Source organism: Alligator mississippiensis, chromosome 10 (assembly GCF_030867095.1).
Source record: "Alligator mississippiensis isolate rAllMis1 chromosome 10, rAllMis1, whole genome shotgun sequence".
Classification (NCBI taxonomy): domain Eukaryota; kingdom Metazoa; phylum Chordata; order Crocodylia; family Alligatoridae; genus Alligator; species Alligator mississippiensis.
In genome coordinates, this window is record NC_081833.1 from 8,594,977 (window position 1) to 8,622,963 (window position 27,987).

General features: G+C 43.0%; 1 protein-coding gene across 3 annotated transcripts in view; it reads right to left on the reverse strand.

The window, feature by feature from the left end:
- Nucleotides 1-27,987, reverse strand: part of TMEM132D (transmembrane protein 132D) — a 465,160-nt gene that overhangs the window by 104,378 nt on the left and 332,795 nt on the right. For all 3 annotated transcript variants that reach the window (XM_059713431.1, XM_059713430.1, XM_006275063.4), the window contains exon 4: nt 24,891-25,074. In XM_059713431.1, the coding sequence (XP_059569414.1) occupies nt 24,891-25,074 (184 nt within the window). The remainder of the gene's footprint in view (nt 1-24,890; nt 25,075-27,987) is intronic.

Below are 27,987 nucleotides of genomic sequence, written 5' to 3' on the forward strand. Positions count from 1 at the left end.
AGCCAGCAGTGTGCCCTTGTTGCCAAGAAGGCTAATGGCATCCTGGGCCGTATCGGTAGGAATGCTGCCAGTAGGTCAAGGGAAATGATTATTCCCCTCTATTCAGCACTGGTGAGACCACATCTGGAGTCCTGTGTCCAGTTTTGGGCCCCCCAAAACAGAAAGGACGTGGACAAATTGGAGAGAATCCAGCAGAGGGCAACAAAAATGGTTCGGGGGCTGGGGGACAGGACTGATGAAGAAAGACTGAGGGAACTGAGCTTATTTAGTTTAGAGAAGAGGAGACTGAGAGGGAACTTAATAGCAGCCTTCAACTCCCTGCAGAGGGGTTCAAAAGAGGATGGAGCTGGGCTGTTCTCAGTGGTGGCAGATGACAGAATAAGGAGCAATGGGCTCAAGTTGCAGCAAGGGAAGTTTAGGTTAGATATTAGAAAGAATTTTAGTAGGAGGGTAGTAAAACACTGGAAGAGGTTACCCACAGAGGTGGTGGAAGCTTCTTACTTGGAGGTTTTTAAGACCCAGATAGACAAAGCTTTGGCTGGGATGATCTAGTTGGGGATGGTCCTGCTTTGAGCAGGGGGTTGGACGAAATGACCTCCAGTGGTTCCTTCCAACCCTCATTTTCTATGATTCTATGATATTTTCCTGAAATGATTTTCAAGAAACATATCTTCAGTTTAAGAGCCTGGGCATACGACACGTTTCCAGCAGTGTAATTTCCACTGGTTTTGTTCCCTGATGTAAAGTCTAGTGGCATTCACAGACATGCAGCTATCCTGGAAAGCAAGTTTGCCTTGTGCCTTGGGATAAGCTGTGGACATATAACATGTGTGCCCAGTTTTACCCATCATTTTTCAGGGAATAATTCTACAATGGATTCATAGCGTATGGTTCAACATTACATGTCCAGCAAGTTTTTTTGCATAAGTGTGCAGGTTATTTACACCAGTGTAAACATGTTGGCTAAATACAGACAAGTCAAAAAGCCCAAGGCTGAATTGATTCAATCTTCTCAGGTTAGTCTAAACTACATAGATTGAACCGATAAGCAAGTGAACAGACATTCACTTTTGATTCTGGAAATGCGGCCACATATTGCAGTGGCCCAGGCCAGAAGCTGGGGTGCGCTAGAGCATGCCTCCCTGCTTGTCTGGAGCAGACAGCTTGGGCCCACGCTAGAATGCCCACCCTGCAAGGGAGGGTTTAAGGGAGGTGCAAAGCATCTTGGGATGCTGGGGGACTGCGAGTTAATTTGAATATGGAGGGGATCTGGAACAGAAGTTCAATAAACTGATTTAATCTAAATTGCTTAAGTCTGATACTACATCCATCCAGGTTTATCTTAAACCGGTTTCAGCCATTTTGAAAGCAGTGTAGGTACACTGAATCTCTGTTGTGCATAGGACCTAACAAGTGAAACAATCAGATTTAGAGGAATTTCCTTCTACTGGAATAACTGAAAATGTTGCCACATCTGTGCCAGTTTTAACAGAAGAGAACAGAAAAAAATAAAGTGAAGAGCAAAGCAAGAAAAAAGGAAAGGAAGCACTCCAGTTCAAATTCTACCCTCAAATATGCACACAGAACTCCTATCAAGGTCAGTGGGAACACTGTATGCATATTCAAGGACAGAATGTGGTCTAAAGGAATGAGTTTTCAAAGGATGTTTGATTTGTTGTCTCAAAACCCAGTATTTGCATTTGCCAGTTAGCATTTGTATGTGCAAAATGGATATTGGAGGCCTCAGAAGAGCACTTCAGTATGCAATTACCTCTTTTGTCTGCACAAAGGTAGGGCTTTGCAGGTGCAATCTTCTAACATCCTTAGAACATTTGGTCCATTTAAAAAAAAAATGAAAGAAAAAGAAATACCTGCTGATATACTCAAGAAATGGCTCTTAGATGCCCCAAATCTCCATGTGATCCTTTCTATGGCTCTACTCAAAGAAAGTGCTCCATACTTTCTTAACTCCATTTTAAATAAAGGAACAAGCAGCACTTTAGTGATGAGGATGGCAACACTTACATTTTCCTGGTTATAGTGCCTGTCCCCTTAAGGCTCTCCCCTGTATGCACAGATATATGTTTGGGCATGCATGTGCATTAGGGGTGTGCAAAACGAGCCATATTCAATTCAGATTCAGCCCGAATCGGGGACAGTGATTCAATTTGTTGATTTGGATCACTGTCCCCAGTTTGATTTGGCTGAATCTGAAGATTCAATGCGGATTCGGAGAATCAGTGATTCGGCCATAGACACAGCTGTAAATGTTTTTTCTGCATACCTCAATTACCAGGTGCGGCTTGTGAACACTGCGATGGTGGGGCAGATTGAGCATCCCACAGGAGCGCGGGGTGGGGAGGGGCGGTGGTATGGGGGGCTGTGCTTGGCGGTGAATCCAGTATTGTACTACTGGTCCACTTCCAGGTCTACTGGAGAGTTCGGTGGGGGGGCCCCCGCACCTTCCAGCTCAGCGATTGGCTGTGGTGGGACCCCGGATGCCCCCCTTGACTCGGGAGGCACCAGTTGCTGAGCTTGGGAGAACACGGGGGGGGTGGGGGGTGAAAGTACACTTCCCAGCAGACCCAGAAGTAGACTGGAAGTACTTCTGGTCCACTTCCGGGTTCGCCGCTGAACACGTGGGGCCGCCCCCTCCCACACATGCTCCTGTGGGATGCTCCATCCGTCCCACCACCACAGTGTTCACGAGCCATGCCTGGTACCTCGAGGTATGTGGAAAAAACATTTAAAGGTGTGTCTATGTCCGAATCATCAAATCTTTCCAAATCTCTCCGAATCAATTCGGAGGATTCTGATTTGATTCAGAGAGATTAAAGGGTCTCCTGATTGGATTTGGAGATTTGGCCACCGAATCGGGCCGAATCTCTGCCGAATCGAATCAAGAACGGAGGCTTCGCACAGCCCTAGTGTGCGTGCATGGCAAAGATATAGAAGGTCTAATGGCATAGCCCAGCTGGTCTAAACTCTGCTATACCAGTTAAAACTATCCTCCTTGGGCCATTAGCTTAATGACACCTTACAGGGACTTTTTAGTGATCTCAATCAACAAGAAAGGTTGATTCCAAAAGCCCTGTTCCCATCATTGGCTCTGTCTGTCTCAAGTCTGCCTAGATCTAATTATAGAAAAAATTCTGTTCAGTGGAGTCCATGTTATAACTCAAAACAGACTAAATGATCCAAGTCTGAAAGGAAATAACAAAGAACAGCTGTACGAGTAGCCAGCACCTATTTGGTGGGCTATTCGGGTGCGCAAAACAACTGGAGTGAAATCCAAGCCCATGTTACACACAATCTGAGGTGGGAAATAGTGAAAGGTGCTCCCTGCACCCCTTACACTTTGTGTTAAAGACTTAGATGAAGCTGAATTAGTATAGACAGGTTTTCACAGATCTCCTGAAACGAAGTCTGGTGAACAGCTGTAGACAGGATGAGTATAATGGTAGGGACAAGCAGGTTCCAAGTTCCTTCTTCCTCTTTTCATTCACCCCATCTTCATTCACCCTCAGAAAAAGTGCAAATAATAGGAGGGGCATATCCCCCACCCTTACCATCCCTCAGCATGCCCTCCCTTAACATGACTGTAGGGCATCTGCATTTGTCCCACAACTTGTAAATGTGGTTGCATCAAGCTTCAAAGACCTCACATAGAGGTCTGGAGTAGGATTTTTTCAGCCATTGATTTTCGGTTTGTTTTGCATTCAGAGAAACATGACATGCTCTTGCTTCTCCAGAATGTGTTTTTGTCTCAGAAATAATAAAAGCAATTTATATAGGCATCTGGGGAGATGTTATTGTTTTTGTATGGATCACCAATGGCGAGAAAAAAAAGGAAACCATCGATACTTATAAGAGATGGAAAAAAAAAACCCCTCGGTCCTAAAATCTCCCTCCTCTACTTCTAACGCATCTGGGATCTGCTAATTATACAGCTACAATAGATCTCCATACTGAGAACACATTTTATCTGTGCACTACGTTGGACAGATAAAGATACTGGAAAAGCTTGTGGTCATTATATCTCAACCAATGTCCTTAGGAGCAGTTTTCATCAGATTTAGTGATGCTTGTTGAAGATAAGTTAGCCACGGTTATAAAAATCAAGTTATACAATCATCTCAAAGTGCTTAAGGAAATAGCACTTGTGGATAGATAAAATCCCGAATATATTTATAACTTCAGAGTCAATGTTAAACGCCATAATTCCTAAGTATTTTTTCCCACTTGTTACCTTAAAAATCTGAATCCCTCAAAAACCAACTCTGTTTTAAAAATAATTTTTCAACTGACAAGTTTATAGTCCCAGAAGTAAAGCCTTCCATATCACAAGCAGTAACACTGATTCACAAAACAATTAATGGGGGTTTTAAGATACAGTTGTACTGGGTTGCACTGATGCCTTGCAACAGATAGCAAATCTAAAAATGTCACTCTCACCAAATCCCTGAGTACCGTTATTTATAGGTTCTCTATAGGTTGCTTCTGGGTTGCTTATGGCTTATTCTGCCATTTGGTTGCTGGATTTCATAAGAATAAAATAAATAATACAGTTGTGAGCCACGTTAACCCTGAGATCAGAGAGCTAGCAAGAAGCAGCCTAACGATGATGGGAGAGTGTGCTGTTTCTATCATGCCACCTGTTTTCTGAAGGCCTGAAGACCTCGCATGGATGCCATTAACCTTTAGAGCAAGGCAATAATCCACACAGTTATCCTATAAAAGAGGAAAGTTCAGAGAGCTGTAAAAATAAAAGTGGAACCATAAAATAAAACCATCCATTGAGGGTTTGGTGGTCTGTCGCTCCTTGACCACTTGTACATCATGAAAAATTACCATTGAGCTGTCACCCTTTCAGTCCAATCCCAACCCAATTAAACTCAATGGCCAACCCCTCAAAGGCTTCCACAGGAGACAGAAATGAGTCCATGTATTTCCAATCTCAGTCGAATGGGTAAGGCCTGGATCTAACGCATCTTCTTGCACCTATAGCTAATCCTTTCAGAAGACACTAGAGGCTGCTGATGTGCAGCAAGAGGGAAGCTCACACAGCTCTTGTTGTTTTAGTCTACCAAATCCTTGGACCCCTGTTCAGAGTAGGTGGTGTTATCAAGAGTTCTCCGGTTTCTGTCCCTTTCTGGTTCTGGTGCTTTGACCTTTTGCTCTGTAAGGCCAGCCCGGACCTTTTATTCTTTGGCCCCTGTATCCTGCTAAGTCCTGAGCCCTGTGGCATCTCTATAGGCAAACATCTTTAAATAGAGCTGAATGCATGTCAATTAAGAAGATGAAAATGGATGAAGCTATGTCACAAGGCCCGAAGCAGGGTGGTGGCAAAATGGCCAAGGCCTCTTACTAGGGTACCTCTGATGTAAGCTTGTGCTTTTGTCTGGACTTAGTCAACCTAGCTAGAGATAAGTACCTGGTTATCTGTGGTGGGGAGTCAGAGATAACCAATTATAAAATTAATTACATCACCTGCTCCAATGTGCCACTAGCTACAAACACTTTTGTGCCTTAACCACACTAGCCCAATGGGTATTCCAGGCAAGTCATTCCCAAATTTTCCCTGATCACACAACTTGTGGGCTCACAATCCTGCTTGCAGTTGGCCTTCCAGGTGTGTGTGACCCCATTTCCCCACATGTACAACTGAATTTCCATCAGGGTCATAGCCCCACTCAAAAGTCCTGCAAGCCCACCCAGAGTTGCAACCCCGTAGCATGCCCAACTGTTCAAGGCAGACTGCAGGTGACTGAGCAGCACCGGTTTCACCTAGATTTTGACAAGCTTTGATTAGCACGTCCTGTGATACTAGCAAAAGGGACATGTGTTATTTATACTCAAACTATCTTGTACCAGTCTGTTATCTAGACTCTCATTCTTGATGATGTGCTAATAAAGAGTGAGCAACTACAGCAAGATCAGGGATGGGAAATAACCCCATCCTTCTCCCCAATGAAGACTGTTTATTGAACACCCTCGGTTCTCTTGGCGTCGAGTCACTTCTGCCTCGTTTATATTTGGCTGAGGAGACGGCCACTTGCAACTGTGAGAAAGCAAAACAGAACAGTACTTGTCTTCACCAACGAGCAAGGATGGATTTTCTCGCAAACCCGGCCAGATTGTTACAATTCATTTTGCCAATTTATACAGTTTATGGACTGCAATGAAAAAAAAATCTGAATTTATTTGAAGGTCGCCCCAGGGAGTTATCAGATCTTTCCACGCATGTGAAAATAAATGTCAAATAAAGAACTAGAACATTGTTTACATCACATAAACCCTTGCGAAACGGTACTGAATTTGATGGAGTTACTCTGTATTTATACTGGTGTAAGTGAAGTAAGAATCAAGGCCAGAGTCTGCCTATAAATAGACCAGGAAGGGAAACAAAGCCAATAGACAACAGCTAAGATCTCTTATATCGGCACATTTCTTAAGAGAGACATTTAATTTCTTTTCTTTTTAGTGCACTCTGTATATCAAGCCTTCTCTTTAATGTTACCCAAATAGCTTAGAGTAGACACACTGCAAATAATTTATGTGGCCACAAAGAATTCAGCCTGGACTATAGTAGGACATCATGCGTCTCTTCTTACATAAACAGCTACTTTTACCCAGTGGTGTTAAGCAAGTTCTGAAAAATTCAATTCTTCCTTTATTTTTCTTTGTCCTTTTCCCTCAAGCATCAAGCAAATGGCTGTAAGTGCATGTAAGAAGATAATAAAAGAGGAATAAAGAGAAGTGACAGAACAAAAGATGTTCTCTGACCACAATGGGACATGTCTTGCTTTAAATAAAACCAACAAGAACCCATTAACAAACTCTCCTTTCCCAACCCAAGAGGATGCAGTGACATATATTGCTGCTCAAATACCAGCAGGACCAAGCTAGTTTTCACCATGATCAAGATCCCGCAGGACCAAGCTAGTTTTCACCACGAGCTGTTTTTCCAAGATCAAAATTTAGAGCTGCGTATCAAAAGTTCAGAATGAGATGTAAGACTAGGTCCCAAAACAAAATGGGTGATCCAACTCCTCCTATATTTTAGGGCTTGTGTTCAGCTCTACTCATGAAGCTTATCTGGTTTGGGATTTTGTGGCAAACTCAGACCTCAGCTTACGTCACCCAATGCGTGCAGGCTACTTTAAAAGTTAATATTCCATCAAAAACGATCGTGACCAAAACATTTGCACTAGCACCTCTTACCATCTCAATATACCAGAGAGGCAAAAGGTAGGGAGGGAAATAAGTGAAAAAGGGGTGTATTCAAGTTTGCACAGTAACTTAGCAACCGAACCAGTATTTGACCCTACATCTCATGAGTCTCAGGCCAGCACCCTCCCCAAGGAACAGAACTGAATCGTTGCTGTTTGCCATTAAAAGTCTCACTGTTGATCACCATATTTGAAAGGCTCTGACAGCATCCAAAAGTTAACAGTTGTGGAGGGATCAGGGGGAAGTGGGGGGACAGCAAACGCACGAACACTGAAAAGGGGATCTCTTGCATCAAGATGCTCATGCTATAAGGTAATTAAAACATAGCCATGAGGCAGTGCAAGCATTATTAAAAATGGTAAAGAAGTTTTAAAGGTCAAGAAGAGTGTAATGTCTCTTGTACATACATCCGTTGCATACAAAAAAAAAAAAAGCACTGGTTTACTCCCTTATGTTCCTGCACACTTCATTAAGATTATTCAACTGCATGTTCTCGGTAACCAGATTTATGTATTTATTTTATTTGGGAAAGAAGTAAAATGTTTTATTTGAAACATTTCACTGAAAACCTTTTAGCTAATTCTCTAACGACTGGCAAATTCCAGAAGGGAGTGTGAGATTCTGATGGCAGATATCTGTAAAACACCAGTTTATTAAAGGGACGTCGGAGTAGTAATTCTTCCATTGTCTCTTTACTCCCCCCCCCCCAAGTTAATCTATATTTTGATTGCAGAGGAATTTAATTACAGAGGATTATAAACTGAAACGTTGCAGTCAGGCCTGATCACACCAAAAAAAAAAGTAACGTGATTGTTCCCACACTCGAGGAAGGTCTGACATGCCATCCAGTAGAGGGCAGTAAGAGGACAGGTATAAGGTTAGAGTGATTATTTAGTTCAAGGATTTATCGCATGTGTTTCTTCAACTTGTTTTTTCAACTTCCCACCTTTTCCAGCGTTTATTAACCTGCTTCTTTGGGGGGGATTTCAAATTAAGAAGATTATTTGATGAAACATTGCAACTTCCCTTAAACCAGGAACACAGAAGCACTATCTTCATTTACAGATGAAGGCACGGAAGGGGCAGTCAACTTCTGCATGCTTCTGCATAGATGGAAATACCCCAGGGCATGTAGCAAGCCAGTGTTAACTCCCTGTCTTGCGTCATAACCAGGGATCCTGGTTTTCTCCAATTCAAAAACCCCTCATTTTTCGGTTTGAAAAAAGTAACCCCAAATCCACATTTTTCTGTGATTAAAACGAAATGCCACTAATATATAGATATGTGTACAGTGGTGTTTCATTTTGATCATGGAAAAATGTGGATTGTTTTAATCCAAAATCTGGGGATTTTTTTTAAATCAGAGAAAACCAGGATCCCTGGTCATAACCTCTGGACCATCGTATAACTCCATATCAAACCCACTCCACTTTTTAACATGGCTGCTTGGTCCAGCTTCAAGCACACTATCAAGTGTTGAGAGTTGATTTTTTTTTTTGAAGGTTCACTTTTAATAACTATTATCAAACATCATTAGCAAGAAGTCTTGCAGACTGAGCAATTAAGATCTATTCAGTAATAAGGAGCTATGCACCAATATAAACTCACTGAAATTTAATGGACCTCCAGACTGGATACTCAAGAAAGAAGTACTCAAAATCCTAAATTATCACATGGAGACAATTAGTAGCTAGTCACAGCATCGCCACTCGCTCTATGTGGCAAAGAAGCCATGCAAACTTGCCAAACAGCAGTGCATCAAAACCGGCTAGCAAAGGAACAAAGGGACTTCCTTGGCCAATCAAACACTGCACAGCTGATAACTTCCCAGATGTTTTACATGGACACATTACAGGATTTAATGTCACAGCAAACAAAGGCTGGCAGAGGAGAAGCCTTTGCATTGTCCCAAGGGTATTTACAGCAGTGTTGAAATCAGGGCAACCCTCAGGGTCTTTGGAGGTAACAATGCTGACTTATTTTAGATGATATCATGTTTCCAGAAGAGTCAAGGATGCTGCTAAAGTTTCATATAGCAACCTCGGTGCACCTGTTATGTGGCAAATGCAGAAAAATCCATTTTCAATTTTTCCCTAAATCTAGGGCTTCTGAAGTTCACAGGAGATGCGATGGAGCAAATTCATCACTGACATCCCAATGCAATTTCATTAAGGGAAATAAGACTATAAATCAGGCAAGAAACTGATCCTATGGCGTTAACCCTGGATGCCCTCTGGTCTAGCCTGGTATCTATTAGCCACATTTGTCAGGAGATAACATCGGAAGCCTCCCAGTCTGCAAATCTGTATCTCGGGGATTTGTGCAGGGGAGAGGAAAAAAGGTTGAGTGTGGGTAACTTGGCTACCTAGTGAGGTATGTATCCACCTTCAGATCCTGAATGCATGGTGCCTTTCAAGGTGCCACATCATCTTTTCAGAGTAAGTAGGGTCAAGATCCTGACCAAACATTTTAATACCTCGCCCATTTTCTTCAAGGTGCTTGTGGTCAGGTATGGCAGGCAACATGCAGCAGTGTTATTTATATCTAAACAAACAGACTCCAGTAGATGACCAATTTAAACATCGTCATTTTTTTTTAAGAGCTTAAGGGTTCAGCCTGGATAGGTGGCACATTTTGCTGTCAGAACAGGAGATAGCTGATCCTGTCTACAAAGGCCAAATGCCTCTAGGAAGCAAGGGCTCTTTGACTGGGCCGACTATAGTTGGGAGAAATGTCAGACCAGCTTTTGGGCACAAAGTGTCTTTCTCCAGATTACTGTCTTCCCAAAAAAACCTATTTAACTTCTTTCACTACTATATAGTAGGTATGGTATCTCCAGGGTAGTGAAGGACATTACCCCCAAATCATGCTTTTTGCATATTTCCTTGACCATCATTGGCTACAACAACTCTAATCCTATTTGTAAGGATGAAGTCACTCTAAGGGATTTTCTTCAAATTAGGTGATCGGTGGCCCCCACAATCACAAAGCTCCAGTTGTTTCTCCAAGTGCATGCCAAAGAGTTCAGCAGAGAGATGCTGCTTCTCTAGGCCCTGAGCAGAGATGACCATCAGCATTGCAGTGGTACCCAGAGGCCATGAATGAAACCAAGGTCTCCCTGCAATGTTCACTGTACAATTAAGTATTACGCGGCAGCCCCCGCCCCAAAAGCTTATTATCTAAACATGCAAAAAAAGACTCTACTATAGTAGATGTGACAGGAAAAATGAACCCCACAGAAATAACCTGTCCTGAAGTTCATCGGCTAGCTGAGAATAGACTCCAGGCCTGTTAAGTCCTGATACAATGCACGGACGAGTGTCTCTTCTTTTTTTTTTCACCTTCTGTTTTCTCCTTTCTCAATATAGAGCAAGGTGCATTACTAACAAAGATGGTAAACTTTAAGGACAGGACTGTACTCTTTTCTCCTGCTCCTGATAAGGCTCTCTGCTGCTCCGGTGAATACAAACCACTTGCGTGGGAGGCAGAGAGAGAGGAGAGAGATGCCTGTGAGCCATTCCAAAAGGCTGACCTTCAGAAAGTGATTACTCAATTGGCACTTTGCTACTTGAAGAAATGAGGACTCCAGTCATATGGCCAACACACCAGGACAAAATACAGGCTTCTATATTTAGAAATTTTCTTCTCCGGATTCAGGACATTTTATGCTAAATTTTGGAGCACTTTCTGAAGAAAGTCCCCAGATCAAAAGAGTTGTTTTCCTGGCCTGTTAGTCTCGGTATATGCACGCTCTCTTCTGGTTCTGCGTATTTCTTCAGGTGTTGATCTCTGCAAATTTTTATACCTGTGACTTCTATAATTTCTTGTGAGTGTTAAGCATTTTGTTCCCAGAGACCTGGGTGTTTTTAGTAGCTCCTGGGGGTCACCAAAGTAAATGAGGAGAGAGAAAGAAGGAATTTAATTGATACTTTTGGTGCAAAATTTTCCTCACCAACCTGACATCACAGAAAGGGCAAGCAAAGGACCCACATATGAAAACAGCGGGCCTTTAGTGCACTCCGGCGCACAGAATTGCATTTTCTTGAAGCCAAAGGCAATCTGCTTTACACACTTTACAAATACCAAACCCAGGATGAATTTTAAAAATGAATTGCAATTAAAAGAATTCCCACGTAAGTGCATTACTGGGGTTTTTTATGTAAGTATAAAACCCCACTGTTTTTTGTATGTTATCCTTTCATGCTACATTTTCCTGCAGGTTTTGAACATTTGCAAGTTCAAAACCATCTATTTTCAAATTGTCAAGACCAATTTGCATGCAAGGTACCTAGTGGTTTAAATACTTCCTTTCACACTGTTTGGGGCTGACAGGTTTAGGAAAAATAAGTTTAGCGCTGCAGAAAAAAAGTCACTTTGAACTGTAGCTACTGTATCTCCAGGGTAGTAATTTTTTCAGGAGTCTACTCCAAGGTAGCTTTTCTGTTATTTTATGATAGAGCTCCTCTTAAATGGTATGAAAAGGCATCAGGATTTTTTTATTTCACATTTACATTTCTTACATGCCTACAATTTAGTCACAATTTAAGTGTCAGGTTTATAAATCCCAAACTTTCCCCATCTTGATGTTGTTTCTTTTTCCCATCCTCCTTGCATCAGGAATGACACGAGTGACCGTTCTTACGGGAACGATGCAATCTGAACTCCATGAATTTCCACTTTGCCTTCCCCTCCTTGGCTCTTTCTGCAAGGTTAGCAATGCTGTGAAAGAAATGACCCTTTACACGCCTTCACACTTTTCTCACAGTGAGTGCAAAGCATCAGGAACTTCATGCTCTATGTCTGGTTCGGTTTGATAACGCCGTAAGCAAGCTTCTTCTGTCCTTGTTCCTAGGTGAATGGGACCAGTCTTCTGGGGCCCATTCTCATGCTGCTCCTACCAGTACCTTGGCAAGGAAGTTTGGCACCAGGGCAAAGCCCACCCTCACCCCATGCACAGATCTGGGGGGCACCCTCCATGCTTGCCAGGAGTGCACGCAGTTGCAGGAGCCACTCTCTCCCTGTCCTGCGTCCCCCCAAACGAGCCGCTCACGGCTCTATCCCGCACCCTGCCCTGGTTGGACAGCACCTGCTGGCGTCCTTTTGCTTTGGTGCCCAGGGCACCCACCCCACTCCCCCCACCTTGCTACGGCACTGGCTCCTACCTACCTACTCGCTGTTCACCTCAAAACACCTCACTTCACAACTCATTGATCTAGAATAGTCCCAAAACAGTCCCTAAGGTACCTTGATGCAGATACACTCAGATACAGCAAATTACTTCATCTCCTTCAACCCCATACGCAGCTGCTCTGCTTGAGAAGTCAGGAGCAGAAGGAAGAGGGTTGGAACCAAAGTTTTGCTCATCTTCCCTACTTTATGCATGTATGTCCATAGAGAGACACAGCCCCCATTGACAGATGCATGGCTAGTTTCTCTGCCTTCTTTGATCAAGAGCAAAGTGGAATTAAAGCAGCCATAATTTGCTGCTGCACCATCCTGTCTGCACAGGGGCAATGTCAGCTGTGCAAAGTTGGCAGAGGCAGCTCCACCACATCCTGGGCTGGTCCTGGTGGAAGATGGAGGGGGAATGGCCTTAGCAAAATGAGACTCCGCAACCATCCATCTCTCTACTGACATAAGGGAGGGACTTTACACTAACAGCACAAATTTCACCTGGATCCCTCAAGTGTTAAATTGTGGAGAGTTTTGCTGCTGGAAGTCAGGGAGCTGTGCTGCTTCTGCAACCTAAGTCACTTGTGTCACAAAGGAAGCCTTTGCTCAAGTGGGGAATACAGAACCATAGAAACATAGGACCGGAAGAGACCTGTAAGATCATCAAGTCCAGTCCCCTGCTATGGGCAGGAAGTTATTGGGCTCAGATGAACTCGACAAGGTGCCGGTCCAGCCTCATCTTGAACACCTCCAAGGAGGGTGACTGCACCACTTCTGCTGGGAGTGAGTTCCAGATTCTGGTGACCCTTACAGAGAAGATGTTTTTCCTTATATCCAACCTGAATTTACCCTCTATTAATTTATGCCCATTGGTCCTCGTCCTCCTTTGAGTCCTCCTGAATAGTTGCTCTCCTACTTTGTGATGCTCCCCCCAATGTACTTGTAGGCAGCTATCAGGTCCCCTCTCAGCCTTCTCTTACTCACACTGAACAGGCCCAGTTCCCAGAGTCTCCCCTCATAGGCCCATCCTCCATGCCCTTAAACCATATGGGTGACCCTTTGAACCCTCTCGAGCTTATCCACATCCTTCTTGAAGTGTGGCGCCCAGAACTGTGCACAGTACTCCATCTGAGGCCTCACCAATGCCAAATAGAGAGGGAAGAGCACCTCCCTGGATCTACTGGCCACACATCGGCTGATGCACACCGGAGTTTTGTTTGCCCTTCTGGCAGCCTCGTCGCACTGTTGACTCACGTTCATCTTCCAGTTGATCGTGACCCCCATGTCTCATTCAGATGCTGTGGTGGCCAGTGGACCACCACCCACTGTATAGTTGTAATGAGGGCTCTTCCTACCCAGGTGAAGGACCTTGGCACTTCTCCGTTAAACCTCATCTGATTTTGTTCTGCCCATAAATCCAGCCCGGCAATGTCATCCTGGATCTTTTCTCTATCCTCTGGTGTGCCCGCGTTTCCCCACAGCATCCGGGAACTTAATCGTTGAGCTTTCCACCCCCTCGTCCAAGTCGTTAATGAATATATCGAAGAGCATGGGTCCAAGTGGTGATCCCTGGGGGACACCACTGGAGACAGCCATCCAGGATAAGGCCATCCCATCGATCACCACTCTCTGGGAGCGGCCTCTATAAATGCTCCGTAACTCAGCATTTCTGCAATGGCATGAGCTTCAGCCATCACACCACCCTTCCTCATCCGCCTGTTATGCTCCCGCATGTGAGAGTATCTGACAGAAGAAAACAAGCTTTTAATACCAGTGGCTGCCAATTAAAAGGAGGAAGGAAAAGTCAAAGAATAATTGACTTAATTGACTACTCTTATTACTGCTTGTAATCTAGAGGAAATCAAATTAATTCTACATGAAGAGTGACTATTCTGTAGTGAAGTGTAATTCCCGATCTCTGGGGCTTTGGTTTACCAGTTGTCAAATTATCCAATTACACACTTATTAAAATCCATTTTGGGGAAGTTGTCATGGCTTGTACATAAATAATTTCAAAAGCTTTAACTCTCAACAAAACCCAAATAGTACTTTGAAATCACAAAACTTAAACACGACTTAATGTCCGAAAGCTGTACACGAGGGATGCTGGTTCGTTCTGTTTAAGCTCCACTGAGGAGCCCATTTCAGAGAGGGACGACACCTTGGGTTTTGTTCTGTATGAAAAGCTAGCTCCGGCATTGAACATTTTGAATTGTTTGTTGCTCTTCTCTTTTTTCAGTTGCTATCTTTTATTCAAATCACTAATCTGAAGGGAACCAATTAAGGATGTATGCCTTTCATTATGCCAAAAGGGGAAAATCTCCTTGTAACACATCAATTAAACAGTGGGAAGCTAGCAAATGCCTTTTGCTCAAGCGATTGCTGTTCACATTTTTGACTGTGAAAGTACCTGGTTCAGTCCCTCAGGCTAGGTACAGACATGCAACAAGCCCGAGGCCGAATCAATCTAAGTTATGCGGTTTTCTGTAAGCAGAGCAGTTTAGATCGGTAGCAAACAGAGCACACATTCACCCTTTGGTGGGGAAAGGGGCGCAAATCTGAGACTAGGGTCTGTTGCTTTTAAACCAGTCTATATGTGCTGAACTTCTGTTCTGTTATGGGGATAGACTGGTTTTGATGACCTTCTCTTCCATTACAGGTGTAGACTGGTTTCCAATCACTTAAATGCATAAAAGTGTAATGTCTGTACCTGGCCTCGGTGTATCAGGCAAGATGGCCAGCATCACATGCGTTTTTATCTTGAGCCCCGATCCTACAAAACGCTACCTGGAAAACCACACCATGTAGGTGCAGGCTGACAGGCACACGCTTAGCTATTCGCACTCTGAGTAGTGCCAGTGAAGTCACTCGAATAATGCAGTATGCATAAAATTCAAACAGGATCAGGGTTTTTAAACACTGTAATCTGTATCACAGCGATAGCTATAGGCACCTTCAGGATCAGGCCCTACCTGTATCAGGTGCTGTATAAAAATATAGAAAGAAATGTTCCCTGCTCCCAAAAATCTTAGGATTACACTTGAGACAAGAGATGGATGAAACAGTTTAGCTATGTGCAAAATAAATGACTTCTGAGTGGCCCAGGCTTCTTTAAAAATCCCTGCTCTAATTTTTTTAATATTATAAGATACAATAGATAAGCAAATGAATAAATGAATCAAACAACAAGCAAACCAGGCACCACCAAGCTGTACTGGCCATATACCAAGGCCCATTCTCGACTGTAGTCCAAGTGCTGGATTTGTGCAGTTCCAGTTGCAGAACAACTAACCATTATAATATAGGAACACCTGAACATTAATTTTGGCTCACTGCAAAGTAGCAGTGTTTTCCTGAATCACATCTTCTAAGTGGAGTATTTTCTTTAAGTGCATATTGCTTTGTGATTTTATTTTGTTATATCTATTTGTCCCATATATTCACCTGATCTTTTCACGCCTACCTGTTTATCCAAAAAAATTGCTTCAAAATGATGTTAGATGCCAATGCATATAGCTCCTGGTTTCATGAGTGTGTGTGTGTGTGTGTGTGCGTGTGTGTTGGGCGGGGGGGAGGCAAACTAAAGAAAAAATATGTAAAATAAAGATTTTGATCATTTTTTTGCCAACTTCAGGAACACTTTCAAATACCGTGTTTCTCATTTCAAAGCAATTTGGTGTTTTACACCACCAGCAGATTATAATAAATTCATTAGTTCAGTGTCTTCACTGATATGTTATTCAACTGGGTGCCCTTCATATTTCCACCGAGGTCTCTTGTACTTTTCAATTAGTTACTGGGTACTAAATGATCTGCTATGTAAATTGCTCAAATGCTGTTCAGAAAGAGACTCTGATGAACAAGGGAGAAAATTATAATTAATATGCATTTAAAGGGAAGCTTTCCAGTCAATTTAAACACAAAATTCAGGCACTGCAACTTTTACCAAATCTAAGTTCACTAAATAAGCTTCCTGATTTTATCATTCCAGTGCAAACCAGTTAATGTTCAGAGGTAAACATTTTATTGCAATTTAGGGCACTCTAACGTGGCAGGGCCCTGTCACTCACAAAAGGCTGGAAGTCAAATTGAGATGAAACAAAAGAGAGATTATTGCAGGCATCTGTTTTTCTATACATCTAATCTGCCCCAATTTCAAATAAAACTCAGCAAACACTATACACTGTGAAGTTAATTGATTTTTAAATTCTTTGCATATTGAGTTGTGTTCATAATAGATATAAGGGGATTAAAAAAATAATCCAAAATACATGCTCCCAGATTTTCACCAGTGATTTTGGCTGCTCAATTAATTTTAAGGAAGTGCCTACACTTAATAGGTATTTCTAAAAATCTCAGCTATGGGGGCCTGATTTATTCAGCGCTGCATGGCTCCAGTAATTCTGTTGAAACCAGAGGACTTACCCTGGTGTGAACCTGGAGTAACACAGCGGTGACTGGGTCATGACTTTTAACCTCAAGTGTCCATTAAAAAAAGGACAGAGTTCTGCACACTCAGGATCCCAAAAATGCAATGCATTCCTCGCCCTCTAAAACCCATCTAATCTGCACCTTGAGAGCAACACAGCGAGCCCGGCAGGACTAAGGAATTGCTCTTGTTTCAATCCAATCTAAGTGCAGGCATCTAATCGGACCAACCTTATGTAACTCTTGCTTATGAAAGAACAGCAGCTGTTATGCAAAGCCATTTTTCTTCAGCTTAAATTTATAAGAAAAATAAGCCTGTGTTTGCTCCTGCTTCAAGACGACCCAATTTTGGATGTTCCGCATCAAATTGCCTTGCTATCAGCAGCTTTGCCAGCAGCCGGTCCAAGCTCCCATTACTCAATCCTCTATTCAGATGAAATCTAGGTGCCTCTTGCCTTATATGATTACTGGTGATTATGGTATTAGTCAGCCAGCAACTGAAACTCCCAAGTAGAAAAACCAGATTGCTAAACTCCTCTGTTAAACTCTGTGAACAGCAAGATCCTTTTCTGAGATACCAGAATAACCATGCTGGGGGTGGGGAAATAAAGATATTCTAATACAGCGGCAAAGTGCTTTCTTGATGACATTTCATTGCTTGGGAATTCGTGTAGCAAATATTTGCAATTGTAGCGAGGCTCTTCCTCCCTTGCCTCATAAGATATCTTTGGCTAATTGCAAAAGTACAATGGCTGGTATATACTATTTCAAATGTGAAGAGCACCAGGGTCTTCATGAACCCTGAAAGGAAATATCTGATGACTATTTGGTTTGTTGGATGTTGGACACCAAGACAGAAAACAAGCCCCTCCTTTGCTTTATGTTAAGTGCATGCCTTCTCAATTCATTATTTGTACTCAAAAGGACACCTTTGTCAACTGGGCAGCATTTTGGAACAGAAACCCTCCAGAGTAAAGACAGAGCCTATCCCAGGAATAACAACTACCAGAAGATTGCCCAAAACGCCTTAACAAGGCAGCATACTCCGAAAAGCAGCTATGTAAACCTGGCCCATTCTTACTTCAGTAAATCTGATCTCTGTCCACAGTAGATACAGGAACAAAGCAATTATCATGCTCAGCTGGAGCAATCATCTGGCCTTGTTATCCTATGATGGAAGCTACTACCAGCAACTTCAGAGGAAGATGCAAATAATGGATGAGCCTGTAATAATTTACATATGGTAAAAACTTCTACTAATTCCAAGTAACTAGAGGTTCAGCTATGCTCTGAAGTGCGAGAGGGGTTTTTTTTTCCATCTCCTATCGTACTTCATGTCGGCTTGCTTTCCCAGTTAAAATATTTTTACATGTTTTTGCTCCTGTTAGCTTTGTGCACTCATTACAGCTATTCAAACGTGAGCTGGTTTCTGATCAGACTTAAATTTCATAAACAGAATTGTTATCTAAGTTACGAATGCAAAAGCCTCCCTGTTGAGGGTGCCTGAGCCATAAAGAACAGAAAATGACTCTCCGATCCCTGGTGGGGTGGAGGCTGGTCCAAATTAGATCACAGAGCACATCATGAGTTCACCAAAGGCAAATCGTGCCACACTAACCTAAACGCTGGTTTTCTAGACAGAGAAACAACGGTTATTTCAGTATCTCTCAAAAGCTTTTGCCTCTCTGAACCAGTTAGTCTCTGAAGTGCACCCTATCCTATCTTCTGCCTATGACAATCAGAGGATGGAGGCTTAGCTCATGAGAAAAGACTGTAAGAGCCTAATTAGTGTAGTTGAGCCAATTGAGGCCAGCGAGGGGATACAGTTGAATTCTCTCTATACATCTGGGGAGAAAACCGGGGAGGAAGAAGAGGTATTTTTGATGGCCCTGAATAAATGTAGGAATAAATAAAAAAAATGAATAAATTTACAAATGGAGAAGAAAGTTTTGAGCTAAGATTTTGAAATGGCCTTGCAACAGGAGTAATAAGGGCAAACAGACCTACCTCGTTCAGAGGTGGAGCTTGATGAGTTTATGAAAGGGATCATGGGATATGGCTGCCAGCAGTAGCAAGGGGTGGGTCATGATGACCCAGGTGGTCCCCTGTTAAAAAGTCGTTTTTTGGAATAGAAGAAAAATTTTATGAAGTCTTTGGAAATCTCTAGTGTATGGTAAATTCCAGATGCTCTAAAAAGCTCCCTAATTGAAGAATTTATTTAAGAAAAGAATTGTGGACATTTTTGGACAGGTGCTCATCAAATGGGACTTCATAGAAAAATTCAACTTTTAGGGCCTGAAGAACGCAGGCCATACACTCCCAGGATACCATTTCAAACCCAGGCCAGCAGTGACCAACAGTTGAACACACCTATATTCAGTTTTTCCTTCTATGTCCATCCAAGGGCATTATTATTCTGTGGTTGAAACTTTTTTCTATATAAAAGGGACTCTTTCTTTAAGTCTATTTGTAGTATTTTTCCTCTGTCTAACCACATACTTACAGTGATGGAAAACAGAAAGGTTTATTTTCTATTAATGCTGTCTTTAAATAAAACAAAAGGAGACCAGGAACAACAACAAAAAAAAGATGAACTATCCAGAAGGTGCAATATCAGACTTACATTTGGGGTTTTTTTGGATCCAAAAGATTGAACAGCATAAATGTCACCGCCCAGACAAAATGGCTACAATGACAAATGAACATGACCGTCACTGGAAATGATAAATAGTGAGCTTGGTTTATATTCTTACGTTGCTAAATAACTATCATTGGAAACTTGTGAGGTATGAAATTCCCTTGCAGAATCAAAGGAAACTCGACTTTAATTTTATTCGCAAAATACTTAATTTTGTATTTTGAATCTCGGGCGGGGGGGAGGGGGGACAGATAAGGAAATCTCTTCTTTTTCTCAGGTTTTATATATTTGACCTTATCAAATAAGGCCTGCAATAGGATACCATCAGTGGAATTATGTCCTAAAAATGAAAATTATTGTTCTGCTATGGGCTGCTACATGTGAAACAGTGCTGTTTTTATTGGGTTGTTTCATACAAGCAGAGTGCCCACAACGCCACCATCTCCACAACTTTGTAGCTTCTTAAGTTTGAGATAATTTAATTGATCATTTAGTTAACATTTTAGTTGATCATCACTTAGGGCCCTGGCTCAAAGAAGAACGTGTTTATGCACTTGCCTTTTCCGAGAACCAGATAAACGTGTTCAGGTTCTAGCCCGAATAAGGACGCTTTCCTAAATTGGGACATGGATGTGTCCTGGGAAGTAAATATATCCCCTCACTGGTCTTCCCATTTTATTTGCTACCAAGTAGCTAATTGGATTTAGGGAAGTCCATTGTTGGCCCTCATAAAATCAGGAGTCCTTGGTCTGATTTAATTTAGACTTTATAGGAAAATGCTACCTTTGCTCCATACCAAACCTGCCAGTTTTGAGCCTGATAGGCCATTGCTTGTAGACTTTGAAAGGCCCAGCGGAGACAAAAACAGATGAATAACGGAAACTCAGCTGCTGTTACTGCTCCATAATTCACCAAGCAGAAACGATGTGCCGTTGTAAATATGGCCCGTATCAAGGAAAGAACACGAAGGTTGTAATTGGAGATCCTGCCCCTGTCAAGCAGACTGTAATAGTTACTACCACATTGTTAATCGAGTTTTGCATCCTCTCACCCCTTCACCTCTGTTTCATTTCATTAGTAATAAGGTTAATTTTTAGGTTCACGTTGGCTACACTGTGAACAGAAGATGTCCCAGTTAATTCAGGGAAAAGGAGGGGGGGGAGCTAAATCAAGGGACCTGTGGACATTAAAAAGACAGAAAGTGGGAGGAAGCAAGCAAAAAAAAAAATGAATACCAAAGGAAAGCAGAAGCTGATAAAGGTAAGAAGAGAAAAAAAGAAGTTCTTCTATTCCCTGGTAAAGGTGAAAGCTGTTAATTTGGTTCTAGTGTCAGGCAGGCTGCTTTGTTTGCCAATGAGTTTAATTACCAAGGCCACTCTGGGCAGGAACAAAGCAGAGTTATCAAGTCTGAAATGTTAACAGCATGATTGGTTTGAAGTACCCAAGGGCTACTTGACCACTGTTACATCTGGTCTGAAGTACTTTGGGATTCTTGGACTGAATGGCAGGAGCAGACATGTTATTTCCAAGTTAAGTGCTTCATACAAGGAACTCTGCTACATGCAAATCTAATGTACGGCAAGCCCATAAGGGGACGGGGACCTTTCAAGGAAGTGAGCCAGATCTAATCACTTCTGATATACAAGACAGGCCATTTAGCTGCATCATTCAACCACCCTTTCCAGCATAAAAATACTAACGTCCTATGGAAAAGTCATGGTGGGTCTGTCTACACGGTGCACGGTAATGTTGAGACATGCTACGGCATCTCAGGCCGTGCTAGTTCCAGGACTGGAACCAGCACAGCTATGTCTATATGGTGCCGCACACCACCGAATTGCTTCTCAGAGCTGTGGTGCCTTGCAGTAAAGCCTATTAGTCTGTGCACAGGACCCATGAAGGAGCTCTGCTACTTCTGGTTCTGGAGCTAGTGCATGCAGATCTAACCCGGAGCATCTCTGCACAGTGCTGCTTTGTGTAGTATAGACATACTCCACCATCCCATGGATTTCACACAATTTTTTGAAATGCGAGCCTTGGGGGCCTCAGGCTGATATGTTTTAAGCCAAAATGGTTCAAATGTGAAAAAAGTGGAAAAAAAAATGCTGTTATAGTGCCCAACTCATATGCTGTTTCACCTGCCTCAGTGCTTTGGAGTGGGGTTTTGAACATTCGGCCAAGAAGCAGCTCATTGAACTTGCTCAAACCTCTTTCAGCTCCCATCATTGGCTAGACAACCCATGTGTCAGGGCATCTGAGCAGGCTGCAACCCAGGGTTATAAGGGCTAGGTTGGACTTGGCTTGGCCCACCATCGGGGCTGTGTTGGCTTCTCTTTTCTCCATGAGAGAAGTGGGTTCAAGCCGGTTAGAGGAAGAAGTTATCTAATGTGAATGCAGAAGGAGCAACACGAGGCTGGGAAAGGGCTAGACTGACCTACAGATTCTTGTGAAACTGGGACTGGGAGTTGGGAGAGAAACTGGGAGTTGGAAGAGACTGGGACTTGGGAGAGACTGAGACTGGGAGTCGCAGGGTGGGGAGAGGACAGGACTGGAAGACTTTAAGTAGGTGCTGAAGGTGGAACTGCTACTGGCAATGAGGGCAGAGGAGAGGCTGTAATAGGATATATGAGGAACTGGAATTGCAGCTGGTGTGTGGGGTGTCCTGCCTTGGGACGGGAAAGAGAAACCTGAAGAGAGTGGATAGAGTACTTTTAATCAGTGCTAGACTCACTTTTAAAGAACTGGAGGTATAAGTCGATGGTCCGCTCCAAAGCCAAGCTCATGAAATGTATGTCAGCTGAAACAAGACTTCTGCCTTCATGCCACTTCTCATGCTGCTTGGCTCTGAGCCTTAGCTTAACTAAATGGATTTTATAGTCTTGATAACTAGAGAAGATTTGTTATTTAAGGCACCAGACCTTAGGTATCCACCTATGTATAAAGTGGATGACACAGCTTCCTCTCACCTACAGCCTAGTGCTCTGCCCTGCTCAGCTTTTCTTGGTGGTGTTGATGGGACCAGTAGGAGTCTCAAGAGCTAGGATGCTTATTTGCTGTAAAAAACCCCCAGCACTAAATATTGGGGAAAATAAAGCAACTGAAGCATCGTAATAATTTTAGAGGGCCAGAAATTTCCGGTGCATCTTGATGTTGATATATGCATTTGAATCAGAATGTAATGACCTTTGCTTCTTGTAGCATTTTGTAACTCGGAAAGGCACTAAATTGATCATCATTCTGCTGTTTATGAATCACTAATCCGTAAATCCATGAGAGTCATCAAAAAAGACATAGCAAAACAGAAAAGAGTGCTAGAATATTATGTGCTACCCTATTATAATAAAAAAAAAACAAACCTGTACCTGGTTAAAAGATGTAAACTTATTCTTTTGAAAAATTAAATTCTAATGAGAGCGTTCAATGGCATTGCAGCTTGGTGCTTCCAAACATAAAATCATGTTTCACAAATAATTAAAGCTCAGCAGTGCTAACCTGAGCAAACGGCAACCCACAGAAACACAAGATGTGCAACAGCTTTGCTTTCATTGCTGTTCTCTCTAAACAGCAAGAATTTGGGGGGTTTTTTAAATTTTATTTTAAATTTGGCGAGTCAGTCCTGGTTGTTACAATGTCATAGGGAACTGTGAACTGCCAAATTAATAAGAGTTGCATAGACTGAAAGGTCTGTGCCTGAATCATCATTAAGCAAGTGCAAGGTGAGGGACTACAAAGATTTTCAGATTTGTGATACCCCAGGGCTACTTCACTGACACTCCAGTTCATACAAAGAAGGTTAAATCTATCAGTTTGTCAGTAATTATGGGACCCCTGGCATATATCTTTGCTTCTTCTGCTACCCATTATCCCAACACCTGTTGCCTGGCAAAATGTCACCCGCTGATAACTTTATAGACATCATAATGACCTTTGAGCATACAGTTTTGTACTTGTTGAAAATAGGACGTCCTTTTCATCTGCTGAGTGAAGGCTAAGGGGACTGCCTGTTTTGCACCAACTGCCAGGAGCATAGTTGTTTCTTCCTACGAAGGGCTACCATCAAAACTAATTGGCTTAAAATGATGATCTACTCTATCTCGGTGCTTCTTAGTTATGGGTTTGGATAGGCAGAAGCAACACTTTCATTTGCTGACACCCCTGAGCAGAAACATGTTATCCTTCCTCTCAGGGCCCAACCCAAAATTTCAGTAATGCAGATTATAGAACCGGGTAAGGCTTTTTTAGCTCTGAATCTCTCTGAGCTTTGTGGAGGTTCAGGCTGAGATCAAACCCATATTTTTCAAGCCTCAATGAGAGGGCAGAGACCACGCACTCCTCGCAGCAAAACACGTCTGCAAAACATGGGGGGGGGTGGAAAACTAGGCTGGGATTTGACAAGTCACCGTAACCTTAGATAGGAGCATCTGTTCCAATGAGGATGCTGGACTTGATAGCAAAAGCAAGAATTACTACAAAAGCGAGAGAGGTGTAATATTGTTTGGTGCAATAAAGCAACACGGCATCCAAGTAGTTCAGAAGTTGCTAAATTACAATAATAGCCCTCATCAGCTCTATGTAATTGTGAAGCACACAAGAACACCCTCAGACCTTAGTAATGGCATAATAATTAACTGGCTGTCACTAGGCAACCGTCCAGGTTACATTTTTTTTTAAACACTCAGAGATTGGTTTCTGTTTTTATTTCACTACTAAATAATAACACATGTCAATATTTTCTAATAGATGGTCTCGGAGCCTGCACGGGGCAGCCAAGCCCTGGATGATTATACTTCATCCCTGACAATACAATAATCTAGGGGGGAAAAACACGCGCACAAAACATCGCTTCCCATCTGAATCTGGATCATCTGATTGTCATCTGAGACAGAGCAAGGTCAAGGAAATAGGGATTTTTGAAGTACACGATTTTTCTGCACTTTGTGATTACGGAGTTCCTTTTTTTTTTTTTTTTGCAAGGAGCGATACAAACCAGACACCTGGTTTTATTTTATGCTTCTTTCATTCTCCCATTACTTCAAAGTCTCTTGCACAGCGACAGGTTTTCACCTGTTGCCCCTCCTATAAACAGAAGACCACAGTTTGAAACCTGGTTTAGGAAGTATTTAAACACAGGCCCACGTTTGGGACTACTCATGCACTTCAAAATAGCCCTGTCACTAACTATCCTGACAAATTTGGAGCTTAGGAGTGCGGGGTGAACCCTGGGGATGCCATGAACACGAAGTCGCTTCTTGCTCTCATCGATGTCCATGCCAAAACCCTATTCAAATAGATCAGGGTTGAGCAGTCGGAGACATCTCCACCAGCAATTGTGCACATGCTTAACAATAAAAGAGGCAGCTTTGGCTGCTGAAGTTGCAAACAGTATTCAGCGTTTGCAGAGTAACAGGCACTTGCTTACCATAGCCAACGGGAGGACTCCTACCAGGTCCTTTTGGCTTACATAGATCTTGGAGACGCCTAGGTCAGAGGTTGTATCTCCAGGATATTCCACCTGCCACGTGATGAGCTGGGTCCCAGGCAGATCATGTAGGTCTTCAATTTCAAAATCGATCTGCATGATCTCAGAGGACGGACCGTCGGCGCTGGAAGAAAAAGAGAGATACTTTGATTCAAGCGACTGACGTACCATTATCGTTATGTCTATACTAATAACACACTGATTTAAGGCCAGAGGAGCTGAGTCCAAAAGGCCCGAGGGCCCTGGGAAGAGGGTGTCAGCTGAAATGCATAAAACTTTCCACAAGTCCATCATCATAGCCCCCTGCCCCCAGCAAAAATACAAGTTGGGGCCTATGATTAAGGCTCTACCTGAGAGGGGATGTGATGCAACACGGGAAAGAGAAAGGAAGAATTATTTTCACTTATCAAGATCTCAGGGAGCGGACAGAAAACCAGACTGTAGTAAGTCAAAAGAGATGAGAGAGAGGGATGTGCATCACATCAGCTGCTCCGCGGCAATTGTTTTGTGTGATGGTCTCTTCTGCCACAAACGTAAGCTAAACTGCAGCAGTTTAGAGGTTGTTTCGTTCGGAGTTCAGCTGTTGGGGTTTAGCTTCACTTACCGCGGCACGCAGCTGACACCCTAACCTTTTAACTCATTGTCATTTATTTATCTGTCCATGCCCTCAGGATACTTTCCATATACTCAGTAGCCCTAATAACACCCTGGATAAAGGAGACAGCTAAGCATTATCTCCTTTTTAGAGATGGGGAAGCTGAAGCATGCAGAGCTTAAGGGTGGACGTGAAGTGCGCAGGGTGAGTCAGAGGCAGAGCCGGCAGCGCCTGTCTTTACCGTTCTGCGCTCAAACCATCAGATCATATTTCCCCCTAGTTAGAAGGAAAATGCAAAAGGGATAACCTCGCGCTCTCTCCCGATGTGTGGAACGGTTGCAGATCTGTCCTTTGGAGCAGTTTTCACCCCATGGAAAGGGTAGTGTGGACTGGCAGTCCTAGCTCCGCAATGGGAGTCAGGGCTTTTGACGCCCGTGTCTGGTTTTGCCACCGTCTCGTGGCATGACACAGAACAGGCTTTTAAACCTCATTGTGCCGCAGCTGTAAAACTGGAATAATATGATTACTGCTTTCCCTACGGACTGCGTGACGAGGCTGGGTTCATGAATGCCAGCACAGCGCTCTGGGATACAGCGGTGACAGGCACCAGAACAGCACAAAAGAGTTGGTTGCTACCCACGATCGTCTTGGATAACCCGGGGTTACTGATATAGCGCCAACATGCAACCGTTCAGCTTTCTATCGCATCCTTCACGCAGCACGCGTTACAAAAGCCTGCACACAGCAAGTGAATCACAGCCAAAAAGGGATGGCAAAAACTATACATATATAAAAAAAGAAGAGATTTAAAGAGGGAAAGTGGGTCAGGGGCTGAAAGGGCTAGATCTTGTAAACCTTGTTATAAAATCAGCTAATGTTTAGGGAGCAATGTAGTAAAAAACAAAAAACTCTCCGGCTCATCTTGCTGAGGTGAGCTCTATGATTCACTGGCATTTATAGAGAGGTTCAGATGCTTCATCATACACACTGAAGGTACTGAAAAGCTCCCTAGTACTGCAGCAATTCAAGAGAGATTGAGGATGACAGTAATTTTACTCAGCCACTGGAGGGCAAAAGGAAATGTATTCAGTGATCTTCAACGTGGGGGGTGGTGTGGGTAAATGTGAGCTGAGTGCAGGGATGAGACCCGAAGGCTGGAGAAGAGGAACGGCACAATTACAAAGGGCTCGCCACCCGCTTGAACAGCCCCACATCAGGGGACGGAGAGAGAAGACGTAGCAAGCGCTGATGGGGAAAAGCCACGAACAAGTTTCAGACCCTCTCCAGATTTTCTTGGCTGCTGCAGAAAAGGAGCTCAAACGAAGTCGTCTCCTTGATCAGAACCGGTTGTGACACGAGTCCCAATTCAGCGCTGCTCCCAAAATGCCCAGGGTTTTTATCATCTCAGCTCTGTCCGATGCCTTTGCCAGAGCCCCTGGTTGAAGATTTTAATCTGATGACTGTTGAAGGTATGGACTCTAATGGAAGTATTGAGTCCTTGCTGTCACAGACAATACGAAAAGAACTTCTACAACCGTTCTGCATTCACAGAATTAATGTCACCGAATGATTTTACATTGTATTCAATTCCTCATCACTTTCTGTCCAATGCATGAAAGTGCAGCTTACAAACCAGTATTGAATGCAACATTATTCCACCCTGACCTTCCCAGGATCAGAAAACTGCTTTATACAGCTGCTGCTATTGAAACTCAGTTAGCCTAATTGTATAAACAGGAACAGGCAATGCATTACCCATAAATGCTTGACACTGATCCTGCTTTGTACAATATGTGCTGTCCCTACTACTTCTGTTTAAAGGAGCAAATTTAATCTTTGTACAGTGGCGTCTTGGTTCTGTGCTCTTTATTTCTGGTTGCCTTTCTGCCATCTTTTACTGCAGTGGTGGCTACTGCCTCTAGTCCCTGGCTCTGTAGAGCGAGTGCTGTCAAAAACAGTGTCTCCTGTCAATCACTAACATAAAGCAGGGCTGGGGAGATGGGCACTGCAAAGAAGAAAGTTAGGGGAGGCAAGTGGCAGCTGCAAGAGGAGGATTTAATCATAAAAAAAAAAATCAATGAAAGCTATTCAAGATATTGAGGTTATTAGAAGACAAAAAGGGAAGACGTGAACAGGACACAGAAAAGCAAAAGAAAGAATGGAAGGAAGAAGGGGAAAGGGAAAAATGAAGGAGAAGAGGGGAAGTGGAGGGCAGGATAATAGAAAAATGAGACAAGTGGAAGATGAAAGAGGGGAGTTCACCTTTCTCTTCCTCCCCCTTTTGCTTCTGTCTTCCTCCTTCATCTCTATGCCCTCCCTCTCTTCCTTTGCCCAGACATTAATTTAGCAAGGTACCTTGCTTTAAATCTTGTGATGAGATATGGGGTAAGAATAGTAAACCATTGTGTTGTACAGCACCCGTCTCATTCAGTATTCACTCAG